The 23,049-nt window shown below is 31.2% G+C and overlaps 2 protein-coding genes across 2 annotated transcripts; one reads left to right on the plus strand and one right to left on the minus strand.

The window, feature by feature from the left end:
• Window positions 1-1,286: 1,286 nt before the first annotated feature.
• Window positions 1,287-17,401, plus strand: LOC141840630 (replication factor C subunit 2). The gene is made up of 12 exons (XM_074728672.1): window positions 1,287-1,389; window positions 1,497-1,575; window positions 1,692-1,771; window positions 2,772-2,894; window positions 9,086-9,152; window positions 9,242-9,315; window positions 9,397-9,517; window positions 9,603-9,665; window positions 9,898-9,957; window positions 15,010-15,135; window positions 15,209-15,292; window positions 17,131-17,401. The coding sequence occupies exons 1-12, from the start codon at window positions 1,346-1,348 to the stop codon at window positions 17,230-17,232; spliced, it is 1,023 nt and encodes a 340-aa protein (XP_074584773.1). The 5' UTR covers window positions 1,287-1,345; the 3' UTR covers window positions 17,233-17,401.
• A 1,766-nt stretch (window positions 17,402-19,167) lies between these two features.
• Window positions 19,168-21,793, minus strand: LOC141837609 (bidirectional sugar transporter SWEET12-like). The gene is made up of 5 exons (XM_074724986.1): window positions 21,585-21,793; window positions 21,207-21,451; window positions 20,211-20,372; window positions 19,428-19,547; window positions 19,168-19,308 (listed from the first exon to the last, which is right to left on the minus strand). The coding sequence occupies exons 1-5, from the start codon at window positions 21,634-21,636 to the stop codon at window positions 19,168-19,170; spliced, it is 720 nt and encodes a 239-aa protein (XP_074581087.1). The 5' UTR covers window positions 21,637-21,793.
• Between the last annotated feature and the right edge of the window lie 1,256 nt (window positions 21,794-23,049).

A 23,049-nucleotide genomic window follows, 5' to 3' on the forward strand; every position in this document is an offset into this window, starting at 1 on the left:
CTAAAGGGTTCAATCAAGTTGAAGGATTAAACTATGATGAGACTTATGTACTCGTAACTAGACTTGAATCTATAAAAATATTGTTAACCTAGGCGTCTCATAAAGGATTCAAGCTTTACCAGATGGATGTAAAGTTCGCTTTTTTAAATGAGTTCATAAAAGAAAAAGTCTATGTAGGTCAACCATATGAGTTTGAAGATAAAGAACATCCTGATTATGTATTCAAACTCAAGAAAACCTTATATAAACTAAAACAAGCACCTAGAGCATGATATAAAGTCAGAAGCAAACGAAGATCAAAATTCAATTGTAGATTGGATGGTCAATAATGACCATCTTCATCATTTGGAGTCTTGTATAATGAGCTTCAATATCTCATTCCGCTTGATTCCAAGAGGACGAGAAAGCAAAGCAAAATTAATTCATTTTTGTAAAGGGTGGAATTTACCACCTCAGCAGTCTTACACGATCAATCCTATGACCATCTATGAGGAGATAAATCGAGAAACTACAGTTTGTAACTTTGCTCTGTCGTAACCAACTCAATTATGTCTCGGGGGCAAAACAACATTAATTTATAAACATTGAGTAGGTATTTTGACTAGTTATCAGGCTGTCTAATATTTTTTAATAAATAAATAGAGAAATATCAAGATTTTTATATAAATATTTTTTGTATAATTTAGATATTTAAATTTTATCCGATTAATCACAAAGATAAATTATTTTCTTAATAAATTCGAAATCAAATTTTAAAATATTTATTCGTTAAAATTTAAATTTTGATTTATTTTTTTTAAGACATTAAGATTAGAGTGGTCAAATAGGTCAACATATGATAAGACAGATTAACCCATTAAAAATTCATCATATGATAAGGTGGGAGGGCCGACCTACTAATTTAGTGGATTGAAAAATCTCTAATCCAATCCAGTCTTAGATGAGTTGCGAGTTAGATAAGCCACTGATGTATTTAAAAAATAAAAAAAATATTAAAAATTTTAAATTTTAAATATAATTTAAACTGATTAAATTAAAAATTTTAAACTTAAATTATGATTTAGATAGATCAAGTTTACTCATTCATGTGGATCAAAGATTCAGATGGGTCAATTTATTCAAATCCATTTGAAAATGAGTTAATAAAATTTTAATTTAATTCATCTAAATTATTAACGGATGATGGATTTAATTTAAACTGAGGGTTATAATTAGGGTGTCTGATGGTGAGCAGAACATTTATGGCTTTTTCATCGTTATAATTTCGGTGACGGTGATGACAATTTTGAAGCCGTAGGAGACCCCTGCCGTCGTTGCAAGCCCTTTCGCTTCTGGTGAAAGCGATATGGCACTGCTTCACTCGAGCTCGCAGCCATGGGTGGAGAAATAGTACGATTCTCTCCTCTCCTCTCTTCTCTTCTCTTCTCTTCTCTTACCCCCTTCGCTCTTGTTATTGAACCCCTACTGGCCTTGTTGCCAACGCTCCGTGGACGCAGCCGGCCGAAGCAGGTGAAGGATGTCGCCCACCAGGATGAGGTCGTCCGAGTCCTCACCAACACCCTAGAGACTGCTAGCGTGAGAACTCTTCCCACGACCTTTTATTTTCTTTATCCTGCGAGAAGAAAAAAAAAACCATTTTTGATTTGATTCAGAGCGTTTTTTTTTTTTTTTTTTTTTTTTTGTAAATACAGTGCCCTCACATGCTCTTCTACGGGCCACCCGGCACAGGGAAGACCACCACTGCCCTCGCCATCGCCCACCAACTATTTGGGTAGTTGCAATCGCCTCACATTTTCTTGCATGTTCCTTCTTGATTTATTTTGAGCTACTTGTTTGCCCACAGAGGTGTCTGGTTACTTGATCTCATTGATCTACACCCCCCTTGGTTGTTCTCTTGTGGCTACTAGAATAGTCCTTTACCTACTTGTTTTAACGCTGACTTGAGTACTCAGAGATGACATCCTAACACTGAATTTTGATACATTCCTTATATTTAGATTCGAAAGGTAGCTCCATGAACCCTTACACCAGAAGAGGAGGGGTAATATTTGTGAATCTTCATATGACTAATGAAGTTGCTTTAAGGTTTAATTTAAACACTTGTTTTTTTTTTAATGCAAGTGATGGACACTTTAGATATCAATCATACTCATATACATGCTACTTGCATATATGATCTATTCTATATTTTTTATTAATATTAATTGTTATATTTCATTTGGCATTGTATGATTGGCACACACTTTTTCTATGTCAAAATATGAATTGAATGTGTTGTGTAATATATTTTATTTATAGGTGTTGGTCATTATTATCAATATAAATATATAAATATTTTCAATATTGATTGAATATGCTTCCGCATATATCTTTGCAAATCTTTATATGCTCTGTAGTGAGTCAGTTGCATGCTGCGTCTACATGCTCATTAAAGTTTGTGTACTTATTTGAAATTAGGGTATATATTTATGTATTTTTACCTCTCTGGAATTGATTTATCATGCTGGGATACATCAATTATGTTGCCTTTATTATACTTGATGAAGGCTTATTCTCTTCCTTGAATTTCGATACATCAATTGAGCGAATGCTATGTCAAGCTCTAAGCATGAGTCATAGAGAATTCTCAAGATAATCATTTCAACTCTAGTTCTTGAATCTATTTGTCGGAAGTCTCTAATGTTTATTTACTTTTTGGTACCAGCATAATTTTTTTTTACGTTCACATGAATTATCTAAAGCTGCCCCTTTTTCTTCTATGTTATCAATAGGCCAGAACTTTACAAATCAAGAGTTTTAGAACTCAATGCTAGTGATGATCGAGGAATTAATGTTGTGCGAACAAAGATCAAAGCTTTTGCTGCTGTTGCTGTGGGTTCAGGATCTCATCAAGGGTATGCAACATTTTTCTCATTAAGAAAACATGATAAATAAAGTCCTCTCTCTTAATTTTTAGCTCTCAAATTTGATTATTCAATTTCTTATTAAGAAATTAAAGAATGGGTAATTAGATTCGGTTAGCAACTTGGAATATAGGAACACTTTTTGGTAAATGACTACAATTAACAGAAGCTGCAAGGGTAAAACTTAACATAATTTATTCGAGGCAAAGTGGGTTGGAGAAAAGGCAAGAAAATAGGTAATGCTAGTTGCAAAATTCTGTACATTGGAAACATTAAAATAAAAATGGACTGGGTCTCGTGTTGGATAAGGATCACAAGGATAAGATGGTCAAATCTAAGAGAACTTAGTGATCGAATTACTTTGATAAAGTTGATTTAAAAGAAACTAGATACTAAATATTAGAAGTGCTTACGCCACTCAACTAGCATATAATATATAATAAAAAGGGAATTTTGGGATAATTTAGATAAAATTATTCATTGGATGCTATTCTTGTATTTCCTCAACTAACACTTGTGCCTTAGAGATGGATGTGAGTCGGCTTAAACGTGCAACCCAAGATGATGATCATAGTGCTAGAGGTATTAAGAATAAGTATCAACGTCGATATAAGTGTCATAGACAAAAGGAAGCTTGTGATTATTGAGATATATCAAAGAGTCTAATTGAGATTGATTTTGATCGAAGTTTATCGTTCTCTCAATATGGTGATCCATCATATTAGAGCTCGGGACATTTGTTTCTCCTTATGTATTAGTTCCAATTTCTTGGTACTCTAGTGGTGAATCAAGACATGTTAATGGATATGTGGAGAAATCAATATCAATTCAACATGTCTTACGATAATTATTCGATTTAGGTGTTACAAACCGTGGGGTTGATCTATGTTGGAAGAACTCAATTCCGTTTGATACACAACACTCCTTTTAGTATTAGCAAGCTAATATGTTAAGAATTTACTAAGCTTATCATAATTTATTTGTATAAATTTTAATTCAAGTTAGTGATATATCAATTTTTTTGAAAGGCAAATATATTTATTTGCTTATATTTAACAATTTTAAATTGCTCAATAGTTGAAAATTTATATAAAATCATGGTTTGAAATCTCGTATCATGTTAAGCGAAATGACCGAAATGTATCATTCTGGTAAATTACTGAAATTTGATATCACTCAACACAGATAATATTTTATTCCTCTACTTCGTTTCTTTTTTCCTTCAATTTCCAATTGGTCACCGACATGGTGCATCAACAGTCGAAGACCGAAGCTCTAGCAAGGCTTAAGATTTTGAACCTTGTATAAAATTAATATAAAATCAAGTACACCATAGAAGTTATTTTTTTTAAAACAAAAAAATTATAAAGTAAGCACACGTTTACACTTGTTTAGGAATTTTATATATATGCTTACAATGTATGAATTATATATATGTTTATAACGTATACATTCTATCAATAAGTCAAAATCATCGTACTTTCATATGAAATCTAATGTTATCTAAATTTTTAAACCAGATTTAGATGGCACATATTCTCGAAATATAAAAGATTACATGAATAATTTGAAGTTGTGACTATTTGGATTCACTATACATCCAGATAAAATAAGCAATATCCATAGTCATAAAAACTCTAAATTTGTGACAATTTGAAGTTGAATATCAATATTCATGACCTCTATATGCAAGTTCTCAAACTCAATGTTTTATAATAAAAGTTCAATTGATTAAGACTATTTTATTATTTGCAATAATAATAAAAGTATAAAATTTAAATTTATACCTTACTAATAGCTGCTGTAAAAATTTAATAGGCATCAAATATCGTACGAGATAATATCAAAAACATAAAGTCAACAGTCAACACTTGCAATATAACATCAATAGTGAGCATCTATATTAATCAAATATTAATAAAATGTTTTTAAGTAATAAAAACTATTAAAATCATATTAGTATGACATGATATGATTCCAAAATCATATCATTTTAGTTCAGAATTGAAGCTCCAACATGACTCAAAATTTTAAAACCTAGTTTAATAATGCAACTACATTCATTCTCCAATCTTGGATGACTTAACAGAAGAAGTAAAACATATAAGGAATTGTTGAGGGTGTGAGACGGTAAAGAGACTCTTAGTTAAAGAAGTTGATTTATAGATTGACAAATTATAAGACTAGAGATAAATTAGGACCAAAATGCCATAATTAAAATATGCAATACACTTTATGATAGTTTAAAACTGAGAGTACAGAGAAAGACATTTATAGAATTGCAAAAGTTAGGGAAAAAGGTAGGAATTGTATAAAATAACTTAAATTAGGACCAAAATGCTATTAAAGCATACACATACACTTTATGATAGTTTAGAACTGAGAGAAAGACATCTATAGAACTGCAAAAGTTAGGAAACAAGGTAATCTTAGTCAATATTAAATGTATATAAGATGAAAAATCAATTATCTATAGAAGCTATTAGGAGCATTCTACAGATAATTTGGTTTTGAAGATTGAAATTATAGAATATTTAGAAATAATAGATTTTCATATTATTTTAAATCAAGTGAGGTTGGATAATTTTTGAAGAAAAAATAAATGTAAGTAAAAGTGTATGTCTAGATGATATTCTCATTAAAGTTTAGAAGGATTAGTAGATTAAGGAATAATTTGGTTAATTAAGTTATTCAATAAATTTTAAGATTTAAGATGTCTGAAGAATTTTTGAAAAGTTTTTAAATATCTATCTATGAGAATAACTAATAAGTAGTGCAAGATTTAAAATTTCGAGTTGTGTCGGAGTTTTGGTCTTTAATTAGAATGAACAATATGTTTTGGTATAGTATCATGCCATATCGATATGGTTTTTTAATACTTGTTTAATTGAATTTTTAATAATAACATAATTAATCTTATTTAATATATGTAATTTTTAATTATAATTAATCGTTTAGTTAATAATTTATTATATTGTTAATACATATTTGTTATTTTGTTTATTAATTTGATTATCTCAATTTTTATAATTAAAAATGTTTGTAATCTTTAATTTTAATTTTTAACTTTAGTTGTAGTTCTTTCACTTCATAATAGTTTATATTTATAATTTTTTCAATTTTTAGAGGTAAAAGCTGGAACAAATGTGACTTCTCTAGTTCTCTATAAGCATAGCATGCTTTACTTTTAATTTTTTAGAGTATTTTCAAATTTGAAAGCTGAGCTCGAGAAACATTCATTGTTGATAATGTAATTTTGTTTGAAATAAATTGATCTTTTTATTAATTTATGTAATTATGTTTAAAATTTATTTATGAGCATTTAATAGAGTATTAAATGCCACCTTTAATATACTTTTTATAAAAACTTAAATAAAAACTTTGGATTCAGTGAAATGATTTAAAATTCTATTATTTAATTTTAATTTAGTTTTTATGAACTATAATTATTAGGCAAACTAAAAATAAAATGATTCAAATTTTTTAAAATTTTAGGATGGAAAATGACATATTTAAATTTATTCTATTTAGTTTTTTGTATTTTAAATTATTTTTTAAAATAACTAATTAAGTTAATGAAACTAATTTTTTAAGTATTATAGTTGAGTGGAATTAAGTTTAGGTTTATATAAAGCTCATCAAGTAGATATGAGGATTAGGATTAAGTGGGTTCAAACCTTAATTTGCATTTGTTTTGCTATATTTAAAATTAAACTAAGTTTTATATAGGAAAATTTGGTTCAATCGTATTTAATTATGTGAATTGTATTTTATTAGGTTAGAAATTTTTGTAATTAAATATAAAGTTTATTTTTCTGAAGGGGAGCCTTGGCGCAACGGTAAGGTTGCTGCCATGTGACTTAGAGGTCACGGGTTCAAATCCTGGAAACAGCCTCTTGCCAAAGGCAAGGTAAGACTGCGTACAATGGATCCTTTCCCCGGACCCCGCAATTTTGCACCGGGCTGTAATTAAATATAAAGTTTATTTTTCTCCCCTCTGTGACTTTCCCTTCCTCCTGTGACTTCCTCACCATCCGCTTGCCTCCTCCATCTCGTGACTTTTGTATTAGCTGCCTGCCTCCTCCTACAGTGACTACTGTGCCCCTTGCTAGCAACAACCACTATGACTACCATTTGTAGTGGCCACAACTTTAGCTTTGTTGTGCATCTCTCTTCCGGTAAGATTTTCCCTTTGACTTCTCTCCCATTCTCTATTTCTCCTCTAGTTCTTTGCTTCTCTCATTCTCTGTTTCTCTTCGGAAAGCTTTCTATGCCAAAGCTTCCCATGCCGATTGACAAATAGAACACTAAATTTTGCCCGTCTCGATTGACACGGTTGGACACTTGAAACCTTGATACAATGTTTTAATTATGGAGGTATCAAGTTCATGAGACTTAATATTATGAAACTTTTAAAAAATGTTCTTGAGAGGAGAATGAGATAAAACAATTAATTGTTTTATAAGACACCTAATACAAAAGTATATAGAAAAGTAGAAAGATTTGTATATAATTTATTTCAAAAGAACTTTGATAGACTCCTTGGACAACTATTGTGATTTATTTAGAGAAAGAATTCATAGTAATTATATTAAATTGATAAAGCGTATATGAAAATATTGTTTCTAGTGTTAACTATAAGTCCTTGTTTGTTCACATTAATACTAGATGATATTTCCATAATTGATGATAATTTAATTAAATTAAATTTAAAGCTTGAATTGTGGAATAACAAATTTTAGAGACCAAAAGTTTTAAGAGTAAATAATGTTTTGGTAACAAGAGAAAAATTGATGGAATAGTTAATATGAATGGACATATAATTGCTTTAAGAATTTTGAGCATTTTGGTTGTATTGAATAAGAAGGGAATATTGATGAAATATAACTAATAAAGATCGAGCGGTCAAAATGGAAAGAAACCTCTAAAGTCCTTTGTGATTGCCATGATTCTAAAATGAAAATTCTATAAGATTACAGTAGGAGAACATATGATTTGAAATTCTCATGCCATGTTGAGATCAAGATTGAAATGATCTATTCCAATAAAATACCAAAATATGTTATTGTTCGACAATTGACAAAGGTAATCTCTCCAATGTCACTGACGCCAATCTCATATCGTGTTGACACTTGACACACATCAAGTAATTGTATTCTTTTGTAGCTTGGTTTTCTAAAATTATAATTTGATTTAATTTTTTAAATTAAATGAGTTAAGTTGAAGAATATATGAGTATAATTTATATAGATTTATTGGGATGCACATTAAAGTAAAAAATGAATTAAATTATTTTTAATTCGACTATCTAATTGATATAATTTTTGTAAAAGTAGAAAATCTAAATGAAAAAGGAAATCACATTTGAAATTGTTTCCATATGTTCCGATACATTACAAAGTGTTTTGAGTGTTATGGTATGGTAAAACTTAAATTTCATTGATCATCTGGTTACTGTAGTCTTAATTTTAGAAACAAATAAGCTAAGTGAAACAAGTGAAAGACAATTAAAGGTCATGTAAATTCATCTCAACATGAAACAGAATTATGAAACACTTTTTAAATCTTGCTACAACCCGCCATACTTTATAAATTGAAGTGATGCCATATTTTATGAACTGAAGTGTTAAGTTATTAGGAAACAGCATATGCAAAAACCGTAATGGAGTAAAGATAACACTACTAGATAGTGTGTACAATTGTTAGAAAGGATAAAATATAAAATACTGATATTTGAGAGCAACGAGATGTAACTTCAATAAATGATAGAATAAGAAAAATATATTGAAATAGTTTGAACTTGTTCAAAGACAATCAATAGATTCAATAAGAAGAATAGTTGAATCTATTATAGTGGAAGGTTTAAGAGGTTGATCAAAGAAAATATTAGTTACTATGTTAAGAAGTAATTTATTTAATTTTAATTATAACTAGTAATGTTACCTTATATAAATTCAATGGAGGGATAAGATTCATGTGTTGTTGAATAGTTGGGACAAACATATACTATATACTCAATGATGAAGATGAATTGCTCATTAGGTAACATGAAAATTTTGTTCTCTATCTTCATTGGCTTTGTTAGATTGATTATTCAATTATTTGGTTTTATTTCTTGATCTCTATTTTCTGTGTAATGCAAAATCTGTTTGTCGGTTTCTTTTACTATTATTTTCTCGCAGATATCCATGCCCACCTTTCAAAATCATTATACTTGATGAAGCTGATTCAATGACAGAAGATGCACAGGTTTAATATTCTTTTATGCTTGAGTTTCTTGTAATACCAGTATAAATGGTCAGTTTTGCATTTTTGAATATGCTAAAAATGTCTGATAGAATGCCTTGAGACGTACCATGGAGACTTACTCTAAAGTTACTAGGTTCTTCTTTATATGCAATTATATCAGCAGGTAGGTTCTTTTATCTTGTTTTGTCTGCTATTACTTGGTTTCTGTATAATAGTTGATTGATTTCTCTTTATCTGAATATAGGATAATAGAACCACTAGCTTCTAGATGTGCAAAATTCAGGTTCAAGCCTCTTTCTGAGGATATTATGAGTAGTCGTATCTTGCACATTAGTAGTGAAGAAGGCTTGACTCTTGATTCTGAGGTCTGCAAACTTGTAGTTGTGTTTTCTTGTTACCTAATTGTTCTGCTAAGCTTTTGCTTGCTTATATGCTTAACAAACTGACCAGGCTATTTCTGCATTGAGCTTAATCTCTCAAGGGGATCTTCGCCGTGCTATCACATACCTGCAGGTGTTCTCTCACTTCACTGGGACCTGCTTTTGATTTTATTTATTTATTTATTTTTAATACAGATCATATATTCTTCCATTCTTTTCTTTCTATTGTTTGTGATCATATTAAAGATGAGAAAGGGGGTTTGATGGTGTTGATTACATTGGATCACTGGCCAACATTTTACTAGTTTCTATGTTTCTTTTTTTTTTTTTCTAGAATGTACTTATGTTTCTTTCATTTCTTCCAGAGTGCAGCACGATTGTTTGGGTCGTCCATTTCTGCTAAAGACCTAATTAGTGTTTCAGGGGTATATTACTTCCACTTGTTAACTTTTGGGTTGTGCAGAAGGTTGCCTTTTTTATTACTAACAAATTGTGGTTATTGCAATTCTTTTATTTAGTACGATCACCGCCAAACAGAAACTTCCTCTATAACTAACTGTAAGATAATCAATATAAATCGGAAGCTGTTCTAATATTTTTAGATGCTTAGTTTAAAAACTGGTTCATACTGGTCGTCATGGGCGAAACATGTTGTTCCACATGTGAAAGAGGTTGGTACCAGTGAGGCTAGGCTATATGTGGCAAGAGATTCTAGACAAGCACCTCATCTTTCATCGAGAGCCTACCATTCGTCAACTAACACATGTTGCATTCCGTCATTTTGAAGCCTTTGTTGAAACAGACACCAGGCTTGAAACAATCAACATGCTTTGTTTCTTTAAGGATGGGTATCTCTGCATAAAATAATACCTCAAACCTTCCTAAGATATGTTCTTAATCAAGTTTCTAGGTCATGGTGTTATAAATCATTGTATTGTACCAATTTCCTTATCGATACATGTCCCTATTGTAGCTAGGATAATGTTTTGTGATTGTTTTTTTTCATGTTCTTCAAGTCATAGGTAACCCTTTTACGTATGTGCCAATTATATCATGTATATATAAAAATGTAACCTTATCTCGTCCCTAGTATTCCTTAAGCAAGTTCTAACATATGTAAAACCTAGCTTGTTAATATATCAATTCAAGGATCTTTTGAAGACTTGGTTAGCAAATACATTTACTGATTATTTAAAGTAACAAATGATGTAGTAATCTCTATGATTTCACCTTTATCTAGATAAGTGGAAATTTACAGCCATATCTTTGTTTATCTCAGGAAGATACTAGATAAAGGCAACATGTATAGTTGCCTGATTGTCATAATCTAGCTACCCAGTTCGGTATTAATTGTTAAGTCATAAAACTCATAGCAAGATCTTTAGTGTTTTGCCCCTACACTTGATCTGGTCACAATAATGTCTTTTAATTATTTATTTATATAATTTTAATTTCTCTACGATAATAAATTCCCTCCTAGAAGACACAAAATTTTGATGGAGATTACCAGTTGTAGGAGATCTTGTCCAATCTGTATTAGAGTACCTTGATATGAAGATGACCTTAAGCTAATTTGAGAGGAATGTTAGGAACCAAAGTGTAAATGCTAGGGGACATTGCAAATCTTATGTTTTACAAAGTTTAATTGTAATTTTAGTTTGATTAATAATAAACATATGTAGAACGGATTATCATGGAAATTAATCCTTATAACTTTATCAACATATAAATTGCAGTAGAGGAAAATATATATTTGACCAAATTAAGCTTTAGGTGATTGTTTTAATGCTTATAGACACTTTAAATTTTGACACGAGGTGATATTCACTTAAGTAATAAATTCAAGACATTGCCCTTTATATACCTCTACAGTTGCTCCTTATAGCCATCTTTGACACTAAGGGCGCGTTTGGTTCAAGGTTATCGTTGTTATTTGCCTAAATTTATCAACGATAATCTTGTTTGATTTAGGATATGATCGATTCCCAAATAATGCAGCATCACCGCCACATCAGCAAAATGTCAGTAAATGAGTTATAAATCTGAAATGCGATTACCTTGGCAGTCTAAGGTTTTTTGCGATTTCTGAGGTTAACGAAATTTTTTTCCATATTATCTTTTTATTTTAAAACTGAGTTAATTAAAATATGAAACCTAATTGAAATGTACTATGAAACTTAATTGAAACCAAGTTAATTAATTCAATAAAAGTTAATTTAAATATTTATAAATTTAAAAGAGATACTTTATTTTAAATTTTAAAAAATAAAATTAATGAATTATATTTATTAATTTAATAAATTATTTTATTAAAATAATTATTTTAATAAATTATTTTATTAATATATATAAATTTATTTTAAATTTTAAAAATTATAATTATATTTATTTATTTTTATATATTATCAATTAAATTATTATTAATTTAATTTATTAAAAAAAATTGAATTAAGGATAATATAGTAAATGTTAAACTGGTTATGTTTTATTCTTTCCAAATAAATAAGTTAAATCAAACAACATTAGGTTATGTTTTATATCTCATAACCTTGGTTATGTCATATGTAATTACCTAGTAATCACATACTTAACCACAAGAACTAAGGTAATCACATAACCAAAATTATGCATGATAACTTGAACCAAACGCACCCTAAAAGGCATCTACAGCAATTTACTCACCTAAAGAACACTCAAAATAAGCCATTATGATATGGAAAGAATAGATTTACCATGCTCCACCACAAGAAAATAATAGACTTGACATACTTAACAATTTAAGAAAAAGTTAACAACCCAACTAAACTATACATACAAATTTATAGGCGAACTTTCCTATCCTAACCAAAGAAAACACATCCATAGACAAGTTAAACTTGAATTCACATAACCAAACATAAGAAAACACCAACACCAAGTTAGACATGATCTCAAATTCATGTCGTACTATGATTAAATTCACTTAATAATCACCATAACACTAAACATAGTGACCAAGCAGAAACTAAAAAGTCAAACACTAGCATCTTAAGTCTATGACCACACATCCTTCTCTATTGGCAATTGGCTCCCTTCTTTGGGCACCTTACGGTCTTGTGCTCCTTCCCACTTGTAATCTAGAGACAACAACAACATGGGTATATGTTTTGTCATCATAATAGTTTCAAAGGTAAATAAGCATTTCACTTTGTTAACTATACAACAAGAGTACCATTAAATACATGCAATTTGATTCATTTACAATGCTAAAGAAATAATTCAAAATTTATCAGACTAATGCTTGTTACTATCAAACAACTTGGTTTAGTGTTCACTTGGTCATCCACCATATCAATCTCACTTATGCATTTGATCAAATAACGAATCACTGAAAACAAAAAACAATACAATATGCTAGGCTAAACACCCAAACTATACATGCATAAAGAGGGTCAACACCCTTGACTGTGTACCATGCATCTAGGCCAATGTTGTTGATTAAATAATGCCAATGCCTTTATATTTTCGAGGCTGACACAGTTAGATGCGGTATACGGATAACACTGGTGTTCATGCAACAATATATATTTAACTTGCCTCCAACAATATATCCAACTACACCCACCTTGTTCACATGTCAAAAACGAAAGCTTTTGTTGTTCTAACCTTCTCTATGAAGTTGAACCCTATATATTTGACATACTTTACAAGGTACGAGTACACCATAACCACCCTAAATTTTCCCTTTCCACTAAGGAAAATATTTCTCCTCTTGCCTTTCTACAAGCACAAATCCTCCAATAGGTCTATCGTCCCCTTAGGATCTCATGTAGATTGTCTAGGTTTCTTTAAGCCTTCACAAGAATGAAATGAGTTTCAAGGTCTTACCAAAATTCCAAGATGGCACAAAAACCCAAGGCCAAGCAAACTCTCTTAGTTAAATTAAATTCTTATGGAAGGAAGAATAGGCATGGAGTGGGGTTGTAGGAAAGAGGTTAATTGCTAATCTTGGGGATGCAAAAGAAATGAATAAATTTTACTCTTTTTGGGAAGATATAAAGATCCAACATCTCGTATCTTCAATAAAGTTCAGTATCACATTGATGAGGAAAATAATAATGCAATTGCTAGCTCCCTTTTCCCTTTCAAATAGAATCATCAAGTGTAAGAAGATTTAAAACTAAGAAATAAAGAGAATTATTTCCATATGATGTCTTTAATTTTTATTCAATGTTTATCTTTCTCTTTTATGATTCTTAATTAGGATTGACAATTGAACAAAGAATATATTTAAAAAAATTTAAATTGAAAAAATAACTCATTCTGAATTTCTTTGCCGTATTGGAGTTCATTGTGAAATCAGGAAAAGTAAAATGAGATAAGAAATAAATTTTCCGTAGTTTTATAATAAGCCAACTGAAATTCAAGTTTATTATGGATATAAAAGAGCTAATGAATTTATGATTTAAATTAACTAATTAATTTTATCAACTAATCAATTTTAATCAACTAAACGTATAAACATTGATTAAAAATTAATAATTAATCTCAAGACAATTTTACTAAGTAAATTAAAATTTGATTATCAAAGATCCAATTTTACTAATTTAAACTTAAATCATTTATTGTAATCTAATCAAATTTTAATCAATTAAATCAGTTAATGATTTAATTAATCTGTTAATTGATCAATATATTAATCAATTAAATGATAAATTAAATTAACTGATTATAATAAATATCTAGTCTCTACCCTGAGACTCTTGAAACCTCTGAGGTCCGCCCCAAGTGGGTGGTGAGAGGGGCATCATTAGAGAGAAGGAAGAGGCCGTGGGCAAGGAGCAACAACTTGAGGGTGACGACCTAGGAGTGTGGTTCTAGCGACGCAGGGGGTGAGGGACTACAGTAGCAGATCAAATGACAGAGCCATACAACTGATGCTAGAAGAATGCTAATCATCTTCTCCCTAAAGTTCTTCTTGTGCTCCTATTCTTTACACCTCCCAGCGAAAGCTTCTGATGCTTCATTGATGTCACCGACTTTAGGATCCATTGCTTGGATAATCTCATTGGAATTAGCCAGTGAAGATGAGTCATTAAAATCTTATTTGATAACAAAGGCACCATGCCGGCATAGATGACACAATAGTGATTTGCGCATGCACTGAGTGTCGTGTATTGCTCCTATCATAGAACTACAAGTCTCAACTGTGCCGATACTTGGATAATCTGCTGATGGATCATTGATGTCCGTAAACATTTCTATCTTGTCATTGGTTGGACAGATGGCTAGGGTGAATTTCTAGATATCTCTGTAGTGCCGTGTTGAGCACTATTGTTCATCGCATCATTGTTCAGTCTCACAGTAGTTTCATGTATCATTTATATAGTTGACCTAAAGCAATGATGTTACACTCGAGAACAGAATATTTTCTTTGACCCGTAGATTGATCTTGATATCTCTATGATTAGCTCCCACTTTCTGCTGTCATGGCTTAGGTTATCCCTCATGAAGCAATTGAGGCACTGTTTAGAGCATGTAGATCTGGCAATTTTGATGTTGCAGACAAAGAGGTTAACAATATTATAGAAGAGGGATATCCAGTCTCCCAAGTGCTTTATCAGGTTAAATCATCATTGTCCTATTAGCAACACTATTCAATCATTCTTTCTTATGCATTTTTTTTGGTTATAACAGTTGTTAGAGGTGATAGTTAATAGTGATGACATATCCGATGAACAGAAGGCAAGAATCTGCAAGAAATTTGGTGAAGCAGATAAGGTTAGACTTTCTGCTTCTATCTTATGAATCTTTACTATTTTTGTTATAAAAGCGTGATTCATAGCATAAAGTACCTTAATATGCAAAGCTGACCTAGGAGATTACTTAGAAGCAATCTATCATGTCAAATCCCAAACGTGATGTAGATAAAGAAATTAGTCCAGGCTGTTGGACAACAGAATACAAAATAATAACTTAAACACAAACACAAGGATAGCAATACAAACACATGCGTTTTACAAGTATGGATTGATTGACAGTCCACCCTTGGACTCTTACTCCACAGCTATGATCTGTTGGTAAATTACTCCCGCTAGACCTCTATTTTTCTCCTTTTTAGAACTCTTCTACAGGTGGAGAAACCTCTTCCAATACTATACTTGTTACAACAATACAAGAGGAATTCAAAGATGAACTAAACAAACAAGAAACAAAATGAAAGATTAGAATAATTGCACTTTTCTCTTTGCTTGTTTTTTTTTTCTTGCTTGGACGATGGCTCAAAAAAGCTCCTGCATTCACTTAAGAGTCATCTCCAAAAAGCTTCAAGAACTAAGCTGAAAAACCCTAAGCTTCCTCCTTTTATATACAACTTATTAGTCTAGAAATTGCCCATTAGTCGATTGCTACCTTGTTAGCTGACTGTTATTGCGAATCTTTTTGACAACGGCTCCTTTTTCTATTGCTTTAATCGACTGGTCACCATTGCATCAATCTAATGCACAATCGATTGGTTACCAAATACAAATTCTATTAGTTGGTATTCTAGTTTGAGTTGATTGGTTATTTGATTGCTCTATCAGTCGACTAAATTTCACATCTCCTGAACAGATAATTTTAGGTTTTGGGTTTCGACTGTTCCATTAGTTGACTGCACTATCAGTTAACTGACTTCTTGTATCAGTCAATTGATACATGATCCTAGCAACTCTAAGCTGAAATCTCGTCTTGTCAAAAGATTCTATGCCTTTGGAACTCCCTCATCTACTCCGTATAAGTCAATTTCGACTTCTCAAGACTTCATCCTTGACTTCAACTGACTACGATTTCCCATGCCTAGAGACCAATCTCAGGACTTCCAATGTCTAGAGACCAATTCTTTATGACTTTCAATGCTTAGAGATAAATTCTTTAGCATTTCCCATGCCTAAAGACCAATTCTTCTGGACTTCATCCATTGCCCGGTGCCAGCCATGCTTGATCCACCCACTCTTCTAATGCCTTGAGCTTTAAGCAGCTTGGTTTATTTCAACTGTGTATTTCAACCTGGCTGAACTTTTCTCTTCTCAACACTCTAGCTAATTTTTCCACCAAGCGAGGTCCAAACTAGAGCAAGGGTCAAGAATACCTCTATTTTGAAAGAAGTTGACGAGTAACATCATGAACATTTTTGAGTGAAGAATAAAAGATGAAACACACATTTCTCAATTCTCAGGACTACTTTTAGTCCATATGATTAATAATGCTGATATTTATTTAATAAGCTATTGAAAAAATTATAGAAGAAAGGTGACCTTGAAAATTTTATTGACATCCAAAAAATATTATCATATATTCCCTAAACAATCATTTTGGTGGGGTTTAAAAGAAAATTAATATCTAATAAGTATACCTATGCGATAAATCATATGTTTGATAATATAGTTTTTGAGTGTTAGAACTAGGAGTATTGTAAATAAGTCTGCCCCTAAAGGCGATGAAATACCTCATGAGCATCTTTTTGCTTCTTACTCTTTGCAAATATTCCTTTCGTGCAATTTATTGCCTTCGTAGTAGTTCGTATCGACAATACATCTTTGTAGTCGAAGTAAACATAATAACGCTCGACAACTTCTCAGTGCTTAATTGATGGAGCGGATGAATACTTGCAACTTCTGGACGTCGCCAGTCACACGATGCGAGCTCTCTGCAACATGTCTCAGGAGCTGCGTTTCGATTAATCAGTTTGGTATGTTTTAAACTAGTTTGTCAGATGCAACCTAAACTTTACTGGATGTTAGCTAGAGAAGGTTTATGGCATCTTAGTGTTCATTGAAAATGGTTCTGATAGTTTATGTCAATTTGCTTTTAACTGATCAAACGACTATAAAGCTCCACTGTAGGATTCATAAGCTGTTGATCTATTGAAAATGGGAATTTTTTTGTCAAACAAACTGTTCACTCTCTTTTAAACCCGACAATTTTCACATTCATTTATGAAAAACAAGTCGTCACAATAAATATATATCATATTTATAAAGGGCTTGTAGATGCCTTCGTGGATATGATACAGTGGTAAAACATTCAAAAGGAACTATAAAAGAGGACAAGACTTTGAATTTATATTCATTTAATATATACAATATAAATTAAATGAACAAACTTTAATATTTGTGTTCAGTTTGTTTATCTTCTTTAGTAGAAGGTGGAATCTGCCACACATAAGGTCTTACACGGTTGGTCTCATGACCATTTGTAAGGCGGTAAATCGAAAAGTTATAGTTGATCACGACGGAGGATGACATTATCTCAGTTTCATCGAGATTTGACTTTTGTCTATTTCAGCAATTCTATTCCGTTGTAATCCACTCAACTATGCAGTTTGTTAATCTTAATGAATAGAGATGGTTGATTGTTCATGAATCATATTTATGAATAAAATTTTTAAAACATGTTTATTAATAAACATCTTAGAGTTTCAAAATGAATAAGAAATTTATAATATCAAGTTTATTAACCAATCAAATAAGTTTAATGATATAAAAAATTCAAACGAACAAACAATTTAGAGTTTATTAACCTCGAAATGAACTAAACTTAAATCAAATTCAAATTTGTGAAAAAGAAAAAAATAATATCCATTTCAATTGTTTGATTTATTTTAAGCTTGTTTTCACTCTATTATCAAATAACCTTTAATAACACAATTTAACTTGGCTTGGCTTGCTTAGACAACAAACTATGAGACAAAATGGAAGGTTTTCTATTATTGAATATTATTCTATTTTCTTTCTTGGATAATGAAGGGGAATCTTTGCGCAATCGTAAAATTGTCATTGTACATGATGTGAAGGTGAGTCTCGAAAATCACTTCTTGCTAAAGCAGAATAAGACTGTATAATATATTCTTTTTCAAGATCCTATATTGATGAGAGCTTCGTGCACTTGACTATCCTTATTATTTCTTGGATAATCACTCCATCCCACTCCACTTATTCTTCAGCATTGGCATTTTATGTGAGTTTTACAGTGCTAATCAAGCCCTAAACACCCAACCAGAAACTAATCATCTTTTTTTTTTAAATAATAATAAATCACTACTAATAATAATAATAATAATAATAAATCAGAGTTAGATACAACCACGTAGAACACGATCGATAGTAGACAAAGCATTCAAAGGATGCTGGACATTTGGGTTGGCCGCTGTATACGCTTCCCGATTTATCCTGGTGATCGATGGGAAATTTTCGTGGGACCGGATCGGCCACTTCCAGGGATTGAGTTAATACGATTAACTGAGATTATCATTTTTTTTTTGACAGTAGACAAAGTATTTATTTTTCATTCTAGTAGAACACACAAGCAGTCTAAGTAAGTAAATTGAAGAATTTCTGATGCATGGCATTGACTGAAGATCATCCCTGATCTCACGACAATACACAAAGCATTTATTTTTCATTCTAGTAGAACACACAAGAAGAAGTCTAAGTAAATTGAAGAATCTCTGATGCATGGCATTGGCGGAAGATCATCCCTGATCTCACGACAATACACAAAGCATGCATTTATTTTTCATTCTAGTAGAACACACAAGAAGTCTAAGTAAGTAAATTGAAGAATCTCTGATGCATGGCATTGGCTGAAGATCATCCCTGATCGATCTCCTCTCTGCGCTACACTTGGCCCCCATTTTCGATATCCTTCACGACGAGCTCCGAGTCGGCAGGCGCCGCACTCGCCTTGTCGTGGTTCATGTAGATCAGGTATATGATAATCTGAGTGACTCCCAAAGAGAATCCAAAAACATTTGGTACCTGCAGGAGAAGAGAAGAGAGAAGAGAAAAGAAAATGATCAGATGATGATGATGAAATAAATTCAGATACTCACTCACTCTACTCGACGAGAATAGATATAATTAAGTTTATACTGCACCGCGACGAATAGGTCTCGGAGAAGAAGGCCATAGCTGAACCATGCCACTGCGGACAGCGTCAGGAAGAAGGATAGGAAAAATGGCATGTACTTCACGCTTTTAGTTTTTATCACCAGCCTCTGAAACAAAGAAAGAAGAAGAAAAGGAATCACAAACCACTCTTCTCATTTTAAAAATACTTTTATTATATTATAGCATATATTTTTAATATATATTTATAAAAATTATATATATAATATTTTTATATAAAATATTTTTATCAATTTAATTAAAATTATTTAAATTTGATTAATATCACTTTAAAATTATTATACCAAGTCATTATATAATTGTTACAATGTTATAACAGTCATATTAGTTGTTATAATAATTTTAATTAAATTTAAACAGTTTGAATTAAATTAATAAAGAATATGTATATATATAAAAGATATCCGTGACTAAGTACGTAGGGTGTAGATCACTTTTGGATGTCCTGACCCGCACTTAGTCATAGACACTACTCTCTATATAATATTGTTAATTAAGTTAAATTGAATTTTTTTATACATTGTAATTGCTACCACAACTCTAGAATAAATATTTTTTATGATGAAAAATATATTAAGGTGTTATTTTAACTAAAAGAGGTATCATTTTGATAATTTTTAATACTTTGAGGTACTCTTTTGAGGTTTGCCTCAAAGTGCATAAGTTTCTTTTCACTAAAACTTGTTAAGCATTTCAATTCTTGTTGTTATGCTTCACTCACTCACTCTTTAAGAATGGGATTGTTTACTTACTATGATATTGAGAGGAGCTACAAAGACGGCGACCGCAAAGGAAGCACATATCCCGCCGGTAATCTGAGCTCGTTTACTTCCCTTGATAAATAAGTTGCTGATGAGAACTAGACCACCGAATATTCCCAAGTTGATCAATAGTATCAACTTCGTCGTATATGCCTGAACCGCGAAAAGAAGACATTTAATAGCAAATTAAACCCAACCGAATGGAAGACGAATCAGTTCAGTGACCTCGTTCACAAATATTGCCTTAACCTCTAAACAACAAGAAACAATTAAGAATCCAGTTGATACCGTATTTTAAAATGATCCCCAATTAACGGAAAATAAAAATTAAGATTTATAAAATCAAATTAAATATATATATATATCTATTTTTAAAAAATTATTAAAATAGCATTCCGTCTATTATAATTTGATATCTAAAATACAAAACAACACTTTAAAATTACTTAATACAAAACAAAACTACTTATTTATCTATATTTTGTTGCTTGTACCAAAAACATTATTTTGATAAAACTACTTTAAAATGGAACAACTTAACTTTAACCTAATAAGTTAAAATTGTTCCAAAGTTTTTTTTTTTGTTGACTAAAGTTGGCTCAAAATTTCTTCAACTCAAAATTGTTTCAAGACGAAGCTAGCTGCATTGGAGCAATTTAGCTTTTATCAAAATCAAGACGGATTCAGGAATCAGAGGTGGACTGAACTTTGAGTGTGAAAGAGATGGATAAGAATCAAAATAAAATAAAATGAATAAAGAAAAACAAAGAACCTATCATAAAAGAACAGTTCTATATATCTTTAGATCCGTATCTAACTCAAAATTACTTTGCACAGAGCAGCTCTGATCGAGGTGGAGCTGCTAGCTTCGATGAAGCATGCATTGATGAATGAATTTAACAAGTTTTTTTTTGTTTTTCTTTGTTGTCGTTATTGTTTTTTATTGATCGAGAGAAATAAGGGTGAATTAATTAATTAATTAATTACCCGAGATTTCGGTGCGGCATAGAAAACGAAAATGGCGAGGTAAATAACTTCGACTGCGCAGACGCCAATGTTGATGGTGAGCAGGAGAACGTCGGCGGTGAGGATGCCGTAGTACACCCACATCGTCGCGCTGAACAGCCCCACCACGTACGGCACCGAGTCGAATGACTCGGTCGACTTCTTCTTGCAGATCTTGTAAAACGTCGGCACCGGAGCCAGCACCACCATGGCCGACAGAAGATTGCCTGCGCATGCACCAAAACCACCGCCCGGTCGATCGATATATATATATATATATATATGAAGCTCCACGTCGCAGGAAAGAAGAAGAAGAAGAAAGAAGAAAGAAGAAAGAAGGTGTGTGAATTGATCACTCACCTACGATGCCGATCAGCGTACGCAGAGGGTGTACAATTGTAATAACCAGCATCTTCTCTGTCTCTGTTTCTGTCTCTGTCTCTGTGTTTGGAGATGGAGGTTGGAAGAGAGAAAGTAGCAGATGGTTGGAGCTTGCTCAATGCATCGAGTCTCAGTCTTGGGTGCTCTTTATAAAGGGCCGGATTAAGAGAGGAGAGGTGAGGGACGAGGAGGAGTTCTTTTTGAATTTGGCAGGAGCACTATTTTTTATTTTTTTTTTAACTTGGGCGAAAATAAAATGGGTGTGTTTTGTTATTATTTCCGTCGAAAGAACAACACTTTCTTTTTTGTTTTCTTAAAAGTTAAAATGGCACATTTATTTCAGCGAAATTGTAGTGATTATAGCTGTTATAATATAGAGCAAAATTATTTCAACTTATTTAAAAAAAAATAGATTCGTTGTCTTAACGACTCCTCTAGAGTCGGCTCTATGAGATATGGAGGGAGATTCATACTGATACACAAGCGTTAGACGCATGGCGAAATCGATCTCAAATTATCATCTCCTAAAATCGATCTTTAACCATTACATCAGCAATATCATACATCCATCATCTATGCTACACTTTGAAGGCTTACTTCAACTTATTTAAAATTACTATAAATGATGAACCCTTCTTAGAGTTTGGCTGTAATAATAGAAAAAATGTGTTTGTTATATATTATTTTTGTCAATAGAAGAAGGTTAAAATATTATTTTTCAAAAAATATATTTTCATCTAGAAAATACATTTATTTCAGTGAAACTATAGTGATTACGACTGTAGCAACTATAACATAGAGCAAAATTACTTCAACTTATTTAAAATTACTATGAATGAACACTTTGAGTTTGACCACAATAATAGGAAATGTGTGTTTTGTTATATATTTTAAAATAATATGTTTAAATATATTTTTCATCTTGAAAAATATATTTATTTCGACGTAATTGTAGTGATTATTATTATAACTGCGATAACATAGAGCAAAATTACTTCAACTTACTATAATGAACACTTCTTTGAGTTTGGTCACGATAATACAAGGGTGTGTTTTGTTATTATTTTTTGTCAAAAGAAGAATGCTTATTTTGCATTTATTTTAGTATTATTATAGTAACTACTACCATATGAAGCATTATTTTATCAAACAATTCCTTATCAATTTGATTAAAATTGTTCAAACTTAATCAAAATTACTTAGTTAAAATTTTCAAACTTATTGTAACATGTATGACCGTTGTCATAGCAATTATGACAAAATTACTAAAGTATTATATATATAACAACTATGACATAGTTAGTACAATAATTTTAAAATGATTTTGATTAAATTGAAGTTTAAGAAAATTTGACCAAGTTAATAAAAAATATTTTAATATAATAATAGTATGTATAATAATTTTGATTAAGTTGAGCTAGTCTACTTTATCACATTATAGCAC

The sequence above is a fragment of the Curcuma longa genome, chromosome 11 (genome assembly GCF_044706935.1).
Source record: "Curcuma longa cultivar G26 ecotype Majalengka, Jawa Barat chromosome 11, ITB_CL_G26_1.1, whole genome shotgun sequence".
NCBI lineage: Eukaryota > Viridiplantae > Streptophyta > Magnoliopsida > Zingiberales > Zingiberaceae > Curcuma > Curcuma longa.